General features: G+C 49.6%; 1 protein-coding gene across 2 annotated transcripts in view; it reads left to right on the top strand.

Annotated features, from left to right (window-relative positions):
* Positions 1-12,500, top strand: part of LOC119578877 (protein Hook homolog 3-like) — a 137,848-nt gene that overhangs the window by 39,099 nt on the left and 86,249 nt on the right. For both annotated transcript variants that reach the window (XM_037926533.1, XM_037926534.1), the window contains exon 4: positions 12,181-12,283. In XM_037926533.1, coding sequence (XP_037782461.1) covers positions 12,181-12,283 — 103 coding nt within the window. The remainder of the gene's footprint in view (positions 1-12,180; positions 12,284-12,500) is intronic.

The raw sequence follows: 12,500 nt of genomic DNA, 5'->3' as shown, positions 1-12,500 counted from the left end.
TCCGACACGCACGGGAGACTGTTTGTTGTTGTGAGTCACGGTGGGGATGGAGTAGCATTTCCTCTTTCCTAATATATCGATAAACTAAAATAGATGCTGTGGTATTATCGAACCACGGCCTCAGCCTCCGTGGTACCAGCTAGGACCAGCATTTCCAGGCTAGTTAGTTCTCATCTTACTGGTCCCTCCTCCTCGTCGCGATCCCCCGAACCGTCATGCCAGGCTGGTTTTATGCTCGAGATTCCTTCTGCTTCGCCTGGTGCCTCAGAGAAGAAGGGGTGGGGTGGGGTAGGGTGTGTGATCGGGGTCCTTGTCACCGTGTCTTCGTGGTTTTTGCTCACGTTTGTTTTTCATGCTTTTTGGAGATCGCGGGAGAATGCGCGGGCGTATGGCGGAGAAAGCTTGGTACTTGGTGTTTGCTCGCCTACTCCTCTCCTTTGTGCGAACTTACTACGGTGTCAGGATACGAGTACAGCAACTTCGTCACCGCTTGTTCACGCGCAGTAATACAGCGATGCGTGCGAGTTTAAGAACAACTTAGAGCGGAATTACAAAGTGTAATGTCGCCCAGCCCTCGTATGGACGTGCATTACAGTCCGCGAGTGAAAGTGGTAGACGAGGTATGGACTCCCGCGGGGCAAGTGTTTATCCTATATCGTAAGTGATCCGTCAAAATGGATTCTGCTCCCCCTCCCGTCTGTGGGATGGTTGGGAGTTGCGGGGGGAGGGGGGCCGTGCGCGTGGTAGGCCTACTCACAGAGGAAAGTAAAAGGGACGAACAAGTTTTTGTCTGTAATTGATGCCAGGAGAGGCGGTTAGTATAGGTATATATATATATATATATATATATATATATATATATATATATATATATATATATATATATATATATATATATGTGTGTGTGTGTGTGTGTGTGTGTGTGTAATATATATATATATATATATTATATAATATTATATATATATATATATATATATGTATGTATGTATGTATGTATGTATGTATGTGTGTGTGTGTGTGTGTGTGTGTGTGTGTGTGTGTGTGTGTGTGTGTGTGTGTGTGTGTTTGTTTGTGTGTGTTTGTATTTGTGTTTGTGTATTTGTGAGTGTCAGTGTGAGTGTGTGTGTGCGTGAGTGAGTGAGTGAGTGAGTGTGTTACGTGGGAGTGTTTGTTGTTTATGATGTCGGGTTGAGAGTAATGGAAGGCTGGAAACGATCCCTAGATAGCCATTGATGATATAATCAGAGTTGGAGGAGGTGAGCAAGAACCGCTTTTGTGAAACCAAGCTAGCCCCGTCTTGGAAAACCTTTGTAAAGGTACGTGATGTTAATCTAAATGAGGATACGTAGAATGTGTTTTTTTATATTGATTGATTGATTGATTTTTTATTATAGTATCCTACTGTCAAATATTTATGAAAAAATTTGAGATATCCTAAGGCAACGGTACAATAGTATCCCCGTCTCTTTATTGCAAGGTCTTCCACATTAGCAACAATAGACACGGAGGAGCATTGCGAAATCACTTGACACTTTTCCAGCCACGGTACGAAGGACCCCTTGACCCCTCATACAAGTTCTTCTGTCGCGGAGAGAGAGAGAGAGAGAGAGAGAGAGAGAGAGAGAGAGAGAGAGAGAGAGAGAGAGAGAGAGAGAGAGAGAGAGAGTAGTTGAGGTAAAGGAAGGCAGGCATGCAAGTTAGAGAAAATGGTGAGATGAAGAAAGGAAGGAAAAACGAGGAAGGTCAGGAACAACAGCAATAAGAGGAAGAGAATCTGGAATGCAGCTTCCCCTCTTTATTTTTTATCTCTCCCTCTCCATCTGCATCTCCCTCTCCCTTCCTCCCCCTCCCCCTCCCCCTCCCCCGCCCCCTCTCCCACTCCCTCTGCCACTCCCTCTGCTTCTCCCTCTCTCCCTCTCCCTCCCTCTCTCCCTCTCTCCCTCTCCCTCCCTCTCTCCCTCTCTCTCTCCCTCCCTCTCTCCCTCCCTCTCTCTCTCTCTCTCTCTCTCTCTCTCTCTCTCCTCTCTCTCTCTCCTCTCTCTCCTCCTCGTTCTCTCTCTCTCTCTCTCTTCTCCTCTCTCCTCTCTCTCTCTCTTCTCGTCTCTTTCTCCTCTCTCTCTCTCTCTCTCTCATCTCTCTCTCTCTCTCTCTCTCCTCTCTCTCCTTCTCCTCTCTTCTCTCTCTCTCTCTCTCTTCTCCTCTCTCTCCTCTCTCTCTCTTTTCTCTCCCCTTTCTCCCCCTCCCTCTCCTTTCTCTCCCCCTCCCTCTCCTTTCTCCCCCTCCCTCTCCTTTCTCCCCCTCCCTCTCCTTTCTCCCCCTCCCTCTCCTTTCTCCCCCTCCCCTCTCCTTTCTCCCCCTCCCTCTCCTTTCTCCCTCTCCCTGTATTCTCATCTCCCCCCAAAGGAAGAAGCGCCTGAACCGTCGCCAATTATCCCACATGCTCGACTTGCCAGCGCCGCCGCCGCCACCGCCCACCCTCCCGACACCGGCGAGAGTCCAGCAAAGGGGGCAAGAGTAGGTAGCTTAGCCGCCGCCGTATGAATGGCCGAGTCACGGGTTGCAAGGGGCCGACCGGACGGCGTGTGGGTTCCCTTTCACTGACCTTTTTTTTTAGGAGGAGGGGGGGGCGGAAGGGGGATTTTTGGAGGTCAGGTCGCCCGGGGGGGGGGGGTTGAGGAAGAGGAAGAGGCGGAAAAGGAGAAGGTGGGAGAAGAAAACTGCAGAGGAGAGCAGAAGAGAAGAAAAGGGAAGAGAAAAGAAAATAAGTGAAGTGAGAAGGGGGAGGGGGGAAGAGAAGAACGGAAGGAGTTGATATGAGATGAGATGAGACGAGATGAGAAAAAGGGAAAGGGAAAGGGAAAGGAGAGAAAAGGAGAGAAGATAAGAGAAGGCGATAGGAGGAGAGTAGGAGGAACACGAGGAAGAAAAGAGAAGAAAAAAGAGGGAAGGAGGAAATTTAAGAGAGGAATGAAAAGTAGAAAGAGAAGTTGGATGGAAAAGGAGAGAAGAGGAGCGAAGGAGAGCAGGAGAAGAAAAGAGAAGAGAGGAGGGGAGAAGAGAATAGAGGAGGGGTGAAGAGAAGAGAGGAGTGGTAAAGGGAAGAGAAGAGAAGAGAAGAGAAGAGAAGAGAGGAGTGGTGAAGAGAAGAGAAGAGAAGTAAGGGGAGGAAGGAGTTGGGGATGCTTAGGGCCGAGGGTGACGCAACGCTGCAAGCCCGTGGTCCTGCCGGGTGAGTCCGCGAGACCCGCGCCGTTGCTTCACCCGGAGAGGGAGGACGGTGACGTCATGGGTGCAGGAAAGTGATCAGGGCTGGATCCAATGTCAGCTGGGACGTTGCAGTTTTGTCTTTAACGTGGCTTTAATTTTGCTTCGTTCCTTTTTTTCTTTTTCTTTTTTTTTATTCCTATTCATTTATTTTGATCTCGCCGCGGGTCTCAGACGAAGCTGAAGTGCCAGATAAACGCTCCCAAGGCGACGAGGGGCTTGTGACCCCCAAACTGAATTATGAATCGTGCCTCCTGTATACTTTTCCTTTTCGCCACGGACGACTGAGTCCTCGCCCGGTGCTGCCGCTGCGGCCCGAGGAGGAAATGCTCGCGAGCCGTATTGGGAGACAGGTGTGGAGGGTGGCGCCTTTGGCCTACCTCGGCCGCGGCGTGGCGGGCTCAGGTGCGGACGGCGAGAGCAGGGGAGGGGGTCGCTGCGAGGGGGAGACGGGGAAGGGTTGCTTCGAGAGGGAAAGGGGTTGTTGCAAGAGGGAGAGGGGGAGACGGGGGGGAGGGAGAGGAGGAGACGGGGGGAAAGGGAGAGGAGGATTGTTGCGGAGAGAGAAACAGGGAGGGGTTGTTGTGAGGGGAAGAAAGAAGGGCTTGCTACGAATGGGAGAATAAAGGGAAGGGGTCGCTGTGAGGGGAACGGGGGTTGTTTAATAGGAGAGGGAGGTAACGGAGGATTTTTGAGAGAGAGAGAGAGAAGAGAAGAGAAGAGAAGAGAAGAGAAGAGAAGAGAAGAGAAGAGAAGAGAAGAGAAGAGAAGAGAAGAGAAGAGAAGAGAGGGAGGGGGGGGGGTTGAGAAAGAAGGGAGGGAAAGGGGAAGGGGAAAGGTATTTTTTTATACGAGGGGAAGGGGTGGGGGAGAAAGGAGTGACTTTGGAGTACATCGAGTGTTGGTGGGGTATTGTAAAGGGGGGAGGGGGGTACGGGATTCTTGTAAGGGGGAGAATAGAGGGTTGTGAAGAATGTGTTGTGGTTGAGATACACGCTCTGAGATAACGACATGGGATCGGTTGTAAGATTAAGGATCTTATTCGACCCCCCCCCCCCCCCTTTCTCTTTTTGTCATTTGATCCCTAAAGTCAATTGCCAGCATCAGCTGTATCTTTTTTGTAGAGTTGTGTATTTTTTTTAACGAATTCTGTTTTAGGGTAATCCGAAAGGTCCGGCAGGCCATAATAGGGAAGGAGGGATAGGAGGGAGGGAGAGAACGAACGCAGTAGAGAAGAATGGTGAGGGTATGGATGAAGAAGGGAAAGGGAAGGACGGAAATAGCTAAAGAAGGGGAGAGAGGGGGGGAAGGAGAGGGTTAGTGAAATACCGAAAGATAAAAAAGCGAGAGAATGGACAAACGAAGGAGAGAAAGAGAACGGACAATCGAAGGGGAGAGGCAACGAAGGAGGAAGAGGGAGGGATAGCGGGTCGGGTGTAACTCCATCCTTTTTACCTGGGAGTTTTAACACTCTGCCCTCACTCCGAGAGGCGGGGATGCTCGCCGCAATCAGGCTGGTTGTGGGAAGAAGAAAGAAAAATAGAAATGAAAGAAGAAAGAAAGGAAGAATGAATGAAGAGGAAATCATGAAAGAAAGTAAGAAAAAGAAGAAAATGATGTTGATAATGATAATAATAATAATGATAATAATGATAATAATGATGATAATGATGATAATGATGATAATGATGATAATGATGATGATGATGATGATGATGATGATGATGATGATGATGATGATGATGATGATGATGATGATGATGATGATGATGATGAATATTTAGAATACGTGAAATGGAAGGAACAGAAGAAGTAGTCAGTGGAAGCAGCGGAATAAGGAAGAGGAAGGAAAGAGAGAGAGAGAGAGAAGGAGAAAGAGAAGGAGCGAGGGAGAATAATTCCGGAAATTCATACAAGCGATGGAGAACGAAGAGGCCGCGAGAGAGGAGCGAGGCGAGCAGGTCGGCAGAGGGCGTCGCTCACTCCGGGATAGATGAACAAGCAGCGAGAAGCCAGCGCCGTTCATCTCTCGCGCAGGAGATGGAATTCAGCGGGAAAGTTCTCCCGGACGATGGTGACTTAGCAGAGGCCATTATTTATAATTTATTTGTAATTGAAAAGTTGTGTGGTGGTCGTGGTGGTTCTGTTGAATGCATGGTTGACTGGTAACACGCTGGTCGTGGTGTGAGTCACCTCAGGGAAGGGCTCCGTGTGGGTTTGTGTGTTCGTTGTCGTCGTCGTGCATACAGGGGAGCTGTAATGAAGTTGAAGAGGTCCAGGTGCGCATTCAGTATGGGAGGAACAGTTTTGATTGCATTTGGTTTATATATATATATATATATATATATATATATATATATATATATATATATATATATATATATATATAATTCTTCTTCTTCTTCTTCTTCTTCTTCTTCTTCTTCTTCTTCTTCTTCTTCTTCTTCTTCTTCTTCTTCTTCTTCTTCTTCTTCTAATAAGACCACACGAAATTAAGCAGGCAGCCCAACGTTTGATAGTTTCTATATCCCTAGAGCTTGATAGACGCCGTATCTCCCGAAGATCAACAACAAGTTTCGTATTAGCGTATCTAAATGGCAGTTACCACGCCCGGTGCCCACACTGCAGGGCCCTGTATGGCCATGCGATACCATCTGCTTGCACAAGCATGGAGGCTGCGCGGACGAATACCCAGCCACCTTGGCCACCTGACTGTTTCCCAGGTCCCCAAAGCCCAGCAAGAAAGCGACATACCCAAGAACAATGGCGAGGGTAGGCCGTTCGGGTTCACTCTTGGTATGGCCGTCGGGTCGTTCCTGGGCAACGGCCGCCGTTACGGGTAATGTGTGAGGGACATGTTCCGGCGGCGCGAGTGGAGACAACTCCGCGACGCCATGTAAGGGATCGGGGCGCCGCGTACAATGCACGCTGGTGACGGAGTAGGAGGCGGGGATGGGATGGTGGGGAGGGGGGAGATCGAAAAAGGGAGGGCGGATTGCGGCGGAGGCTGACGGGGAAAGGACTTGGAAGGAACGCGATGTTGAAAGATACGGGATTCTCTCTCTCTCTCTCTCTCTCTCTCTCTCTCTCTCTCTCTCTCTCTCTCTCTCTCTCTCTCTCTCTCTCTCCCTTTCCTCTCCCTCTCTCTCTCCTCTCTCTCTTCTCTCTCTCTCTCTCTCTCTCTCTCTCTCTCTCTCTCTCTCTCTCTCTCTCTCTCTCTCTCTTTTCTTTCTTCTCTCTTTATTCTTTCTTTCTCTCGCATTCCCTTCTCCCTCCCTCTCCCACTCCCATCCCCATCCCCATCCCCATCCCCATCCCCATCCCCATTCCCATTCCCATTCCCATTCCCATTCCCTCTCCTTCTCCTTCTCCTTCCCCTTCCCCTTCCCCTTCCCCTTCCCCCCCTCCTCCTCCTCCTCCTCCTCCTCCTCCTCCTCCTCCTCCTCCTCCTCCTCCTCCTCCTCCTCCTCCTCCTCCTCCTCCTCCTCCTCCTCCTCTCCCCCTTTCTGTTCTCTTTCCCTTTTCCTCTTCCTCTCCCTCTCCTCATTTACCTTCACCTCTCCCTCTCCACGTTTTCCTTTTCCTTCCCAATCCCTCTCTTAATTTCCCTTCTCCCGCTCTCCGTCTTTCTCTCCTCATCCCCCCCTCTCTCTCTCTCTCTTTCTCTCTCTCTCTCTCTCTCTCTCTCTCTCTCTCTCTCTCCTTCCTCTCTCTCTCCTCTCCTTCTCCCATTCCCTCTCCTTCTCGCATTCCCTCTCCTTCTCCCATTCCCTCTCCTTCTCCCATTCCCTCTTCTTCTCCCATTCCCACTCCCTCTCCTAATTTTCCTTTCCCTTCCCTCTCTCGCCCTCTCCGCCTCCGACTGCCTCCATGCACTCGAGGTAATAGTAATAGTAGGTGGACGGAGACGCGACTGGAAGACTGTGCAATAAGGGGTCACTCCAACTTCTTTATCGAACGTCATCATTGTTTACTGCCGTGTTTGCTGGCGTATATACAAGCGTCGGGAAGTGCAGTGCTTGTCCTCATATCCAACAACTATTTTTTTCTCTGTAAGCATACACTAATGCCTAGATCCTCGCCCTTCGTCCCCGTGTACCAAAGAGAGATTTCAACGCTGGCGAAAGTAGTTATCAGTTTTGCTTTCTGTTTGGTCGTCTGAGTAATACCTCGGCGTCGTCGAGCTATGTTGGGGAAAATGGGTGTCTTGATACATTAGCATTAAATATTTATGGACATTTTTGGATTAATTTATTACTACATGGGCGTTACCGTAATGTTTACCTGAACCGTGATATCGTTCGAGTGAGGAGGATACACGGACTTTCTGCTGACAGGTTGTCGTAGCTGTCTCGCTAACGGTGGCTGGCTTTTGCCGCTACGGCATCTGCTTCGACTTCAAGGAGCGAAGGGACGGCAGCACATGACGGCAGCATGAAGACCCATTATGCTGCCGTATATGTCTCCGGGTCCTGCAACCGGCAAGCTTATATCTCTCCTGATAACACTATGTCGACTAGGCTGCCCGCCCCGCCCAGCTGATTGATGTCAGCCCGCGAGCCTAGATTACTACCCTACCTGCTGCCGCCCGTTGCTTGAGTTGGACGTACGCCAGCCAGCCCGCCCGGCAGTCAGCCAGCCAGCTAGCCCGCCCGCCAGCCACCGAACAACCAACCGTTTAGCCAACCAGCAAATGGTCAACCAGTCTCTGGCCTGATCGAGCAGCGGACGGCGGACTCGGAAAGTGACCCGTGACTTGCTGTCTTCCCCGTCCCTTCGGCCAGCGCACGCCGCCCGTACCCGCCGCTCTGCGCGTCATGTTTGCCCTGTCGGTATCTTTATCGAAGGAGCAGTACGTGCTGGTGGTCACGGCGTCTGCGGTCTTGTGACCAAAGAGAAGGAAAACAGACGAGATAAATCAAAGAAATTGTCGTATGACATAACGGCGAATTGTTTCGAATAAGATTGCATCGTTAGTAAACAGCAGACGCATATGTTGACTAACAAACCAACGATTTAAGTCCACTCGTCCCGTCCTTTCACCAAGGAGCGACCCTTTTTTCTGGCAGAAAAAACAACAACAGGCGCTGAGTCAGGGAGGAAGACGTCCCCGCCGTTGTTGCTATCCCACCCATAGTGTCCAGGGGGCGGTTCGTTCGCTCCTTTGCCGTTCCCGTTGCGTCATCGGGAGACGGGCGAACAGGGGCGGGGGTGGAGAGCTGATGATTTTAGGAGTTGCTTGAACTGACTTTTAAGAGCGTATGGGGGTAGGCACTGCGATTGCATGAGCCAACGGGAGAAGAAAATCATAGGCGGTGTTCACTGTCAGATAGTGATCGTTGGAGTAATGTACGGGCACGTCCAGTGGCGGTGGTCAGTCCGAGCCGGCGAGGAGGGAGGGGGACGGTTTACGCGGGAAGGGTATAACCGAAGCTAAAGAGAGCGGAGAGACGCAAGCAGGTTAGGAAGAGGCAGAGATAGTAGAAGTAGGAAAGAGGCATGGTTGGGGGGCGGGGGAATGAATAGGTAGAATGGGTAGAAATAGACAAATGGTAAAGCTAACTGAGAAGACAGGGCAGCGAGAAGATAGTCTAGAGTTCGCCTAAGTTCGGAGTGTGGGAGATGAGCCCCAGATGAGAGCGATGATGTACGGTGGCCGAGCTGGACCGGTCCTGCTGGCGGCCCACACAGTCTCTACAGCACGCTACAACACACTACTGTATACTCCATTGCCAGAGCACACCTACTCAGATTCCTAATGGGTTTCCCGTCTTTTTTCCTTCGCGCCACCAGGGATTCTCCTCTGTGAGATGGCCAAAGTTTTCCTAGACTTTTCTTGTCACTTGCAATCTTTGCAGTTCCTCTGAGTCTGTCTGTATTCTTAGCTTCTTTCTTTGTTTCGCCACGGCACGCGAGCCCACGGTGCTGAGGAGGACAGGGTCGGACGGACTGGGCGGGACGATGGACTTTTCCCTCTGCCTCCTCGCATCCACCGGTCTCCTTGCTCCACCCACCTCTCCTTGCTACTCCACCCTTCTCCTCTTGTTCCTCCACCCACCCCTCCTTGCTCCTCCACCCTTCTGTACTTCCTTTTTACCTGCTTCTCTACCTTGCTTTTCCACCTTCCTCTCTTCCTCCATCCTTCTCTTTCCTTCTCTGCATTTCTCTCTCTACCTCCACAACGCTTCCCTCCTTTCCTCCTCCTCTCCTCTTCCCCTCTCCTCCTACCTTCTCTCTCCTCCCCACTCCCCGTCTTTTTCTCCCCTCTCCTTCTCTCTGCCTCCCCTCTCCCGCTTTCTGCCTCCCCTCTCCCTGTTTCTGCCTCCCCTCTCCCTCTTTCTTTCTCCCTTCTCCCTTCTCCTTCCTCCCTCCTCTATCCCTCTCTCCTCCTCCCCTCTTCTCCTCCAACCACGCCCCTCCTCCTCCAGCCACGCCTCTCCTCCTCCAGCCACCCCCCTCTTCCGTGCTCCCCACTCCCCCTCTGAAAAGTGAGACGATCAAGTTACCCTTTTATTAGCCGTTCGCTGTGGTGGTGTGTGGGTGCGATGCCGTATAGCAATGGCGTGCTGCTACGCCCGAGGGGTAAGGGGGGCAAAGGAAAAGAAATTCAGCCGTTAGGGGACGTGACTTGAAAGGAGGTGGTGGTGGTGGAGGTGGAGGAGAAATGGAAGGAGAAAGAGAAGGAGAAGAAGGAGGAATAGTAATGAGAGAGAAATTGCAAGGCAACAAAGTGATACAGTGGGAAAGGAGAAAAGTGCTTTACGTACGAGTTCATTATGAATAAAATGTTATAGAGTTTCGAACTAAAGTGATTACCTTGAAACAGCTTAGCCAAGTAATGGATGTCAGGAGGGGAGAGAGGAATGGTAGAACGGAAGAAAAAGATAAATAAAGAAAAGGGAGATGAAATAAATGAAAGGCGAAAATAGTATGGAAAAAGGGGAAAGGTAAATGATAATAATAATAAAAAAAAAATTAAAAGGGGACATAGTTAAAGTATCAGCCTTTCATAAGTTTGGGTTGGGTAGGCTGCTGGAACGCGAGGGAAGAGGAGAGGAGGGAGCAGGCATGGGATGGTGTGCAGTCATGAGCAGGACAAGTGTATGGCGTGCGGCGGGAGGGAATGGTGGGCGGGAAGGTGTAGGGTCGGATCGGGGGAGGCGTGGGGGAAGGGGGAGGCAGGAGGTCCACCAGCGGGCAGGTCAGCAGAGGACACCCACCCCGGGCCACTCCCTTCCTCGCCCTGCTGCCCCTCGCGTCAGCCTCGTCCTCCTCCTCCTGTGCAGGATAGCAGTAGGAGCATGTTCCTGTCGGTGGCTATATAGAGACCACGCCAAAAGATCCCTTGAACTTTCACGGCGCGACAATCCCGCAGGCGCTCCCATTAATCCTGAGGTTTGACATGTCCTGCGAAGGATGCATTGGACACACCAGCGAGAAATTGTGTATAATCGAAGACTGATCATGAAGGATTCCCAAAGGAGGTGCCGCGTCATACTCTTGCAATTTTCAGTCTCAAGATTCGGGGAAAGAATTATATTTTCCACATACTATCCTTTTGCACACTCACGTAATAACTAACTGGTCTCTGCGCACCATCTCTCCAGAATAAAGCAAATGTATTTTTTTTAAGATGGACGTCACACATGCGCTCTAGAAGCAAAGAACCCGCGATTATGCAGAAGGGATCCCTATGCAAAACAACGCGGCGGTAGTCAGTCCCCTTTTGGCACATTTCACGGTAGGGGTGAGCGATGGCGTGGGGGTGCCGCGGGCCAGACGACCTGTTACATTCTGCGGCGTCCGTTGCACCTCGGTAACCATACGCTCCTTGCCCTGAACGTGTACTTACCGGACCCTTCTCCCCCCTCCCTACCCCTGAAGCCCCCTGCTCCTGGTTACTTGAGAGGTCCTGTAGAGTCCATTACTTCTGATGATTTATTCTAACATGTAGTACCTCACTCTTTCTGTGCTCTGCGGGGGACTCCCTAGCCATGGCTGTGTGGCCGTGCTCCAGGGGAGTGCGTGCTTGCGTTGGGGAAACTTACTCTCCTGTTTTCTGGGATTATCCACCAGGGCTGGGATGGGCATGTGTGTACACAGCTGTTGTTATTACTGTACTTAAGCTGTTGTGGTTTGTATTTACTGCTTCTGTTGCTGTTTTTGTCCTTGTTTTCATTACTGTTGTTGCTGTTAATATTTTTATACTAATGTTGTTATAACTGTGTTATTGATATTAGCATTATTATTATTATACCGTTATTATTTTTGTTATTATTATTATTATTATTGGTCTTGTTCTCCTTATTTTTGTTGTTAATATTGCTGTTAGTACTATCATTACAATCATTACTATTATTATTATTATTATTATTATTATTATTATTATTATTATTATTATTATTATTATTATTATTATTATTATTATTACCGTTGTTAATGTTGTTATTATTTCACTATAAGGTGGGGTTTCATTGTTAGTAGGCTGTAAATATTACCAATCGTTGCTCGTTTACAGTACAAGCGCAATATGATCGGGCTAATTTATATTCAAGACTTTAAAGGCGCTTGGAACGATACAGACAAATGAAAGTATTTAAGGGTTTATCGACTCTGGACGTTTTATTTATGTTGCATATTGATACAGGTCGTTTATATGAATTCCTCGTCGAAGGTAGAATTTATTTTTATGCTTCGGTGAGCTTAGAGAGAGAAAAATCGTCCCTCAATATAAATTTAAAACTTCGTTCCTAGAGAGAAGAGAGAAAGATAAAAAAAATCCACAATAAGTCAGAGGCAAAGGGTTCGTGGTGAGGAATTGCAAATACCTGCAATTGCGATAAAGACTGGCTGCACGACGCCGCCCTCTGTGAATGCCACGATGAATAACCACGACCGCTGTTCCTGTTGCAGGTGTCCAACTTGAGGAAGGTGCTGCAGGGCATCGTGGATTACTTCCAGGAGCAGCTCAACCAGAACATCAAGCACTTCCCGCTCCCGGACCTCAACAAAATAGGTACGTCAGTTCTCTGTCGGCCGCAGCACGCCTCCCCTCGGGGGCGGCCCGCCAGCGCCCGCCAGCGCCGCCCCGGCCTGGCACGATGCGGCACTGCACGCTCGCTTCTGGCGCAGCAGCATCATTGGCGTTGTTATTGTTCTTGTTATTATTACTATTACTATTACTATTACTATTACTATTACTATTACTATTACTATTACTATTACTATTACTA

This window comes from Penaeus monodon, chromosome 11 (assembly GCF_015228065.2).
Source record: "Penaeus monodon isolate SGIC_2016 chromosome 11, NSTDA_Pmon_1, whole genome shotgun sequence".
In the NCBI taxonomy this organism is placed as follows: domain Eukaryota; kingdom Metazoa; phylum Arthropoda; class Malacostraca; order Decapoda; family Penaeidae; genus Penaeus; species Penaeus monodon.
Note: the sequence above shows the minus strand (reverse complement) of the source record. Positions and strands in the feature narration are given on the sequence as shown.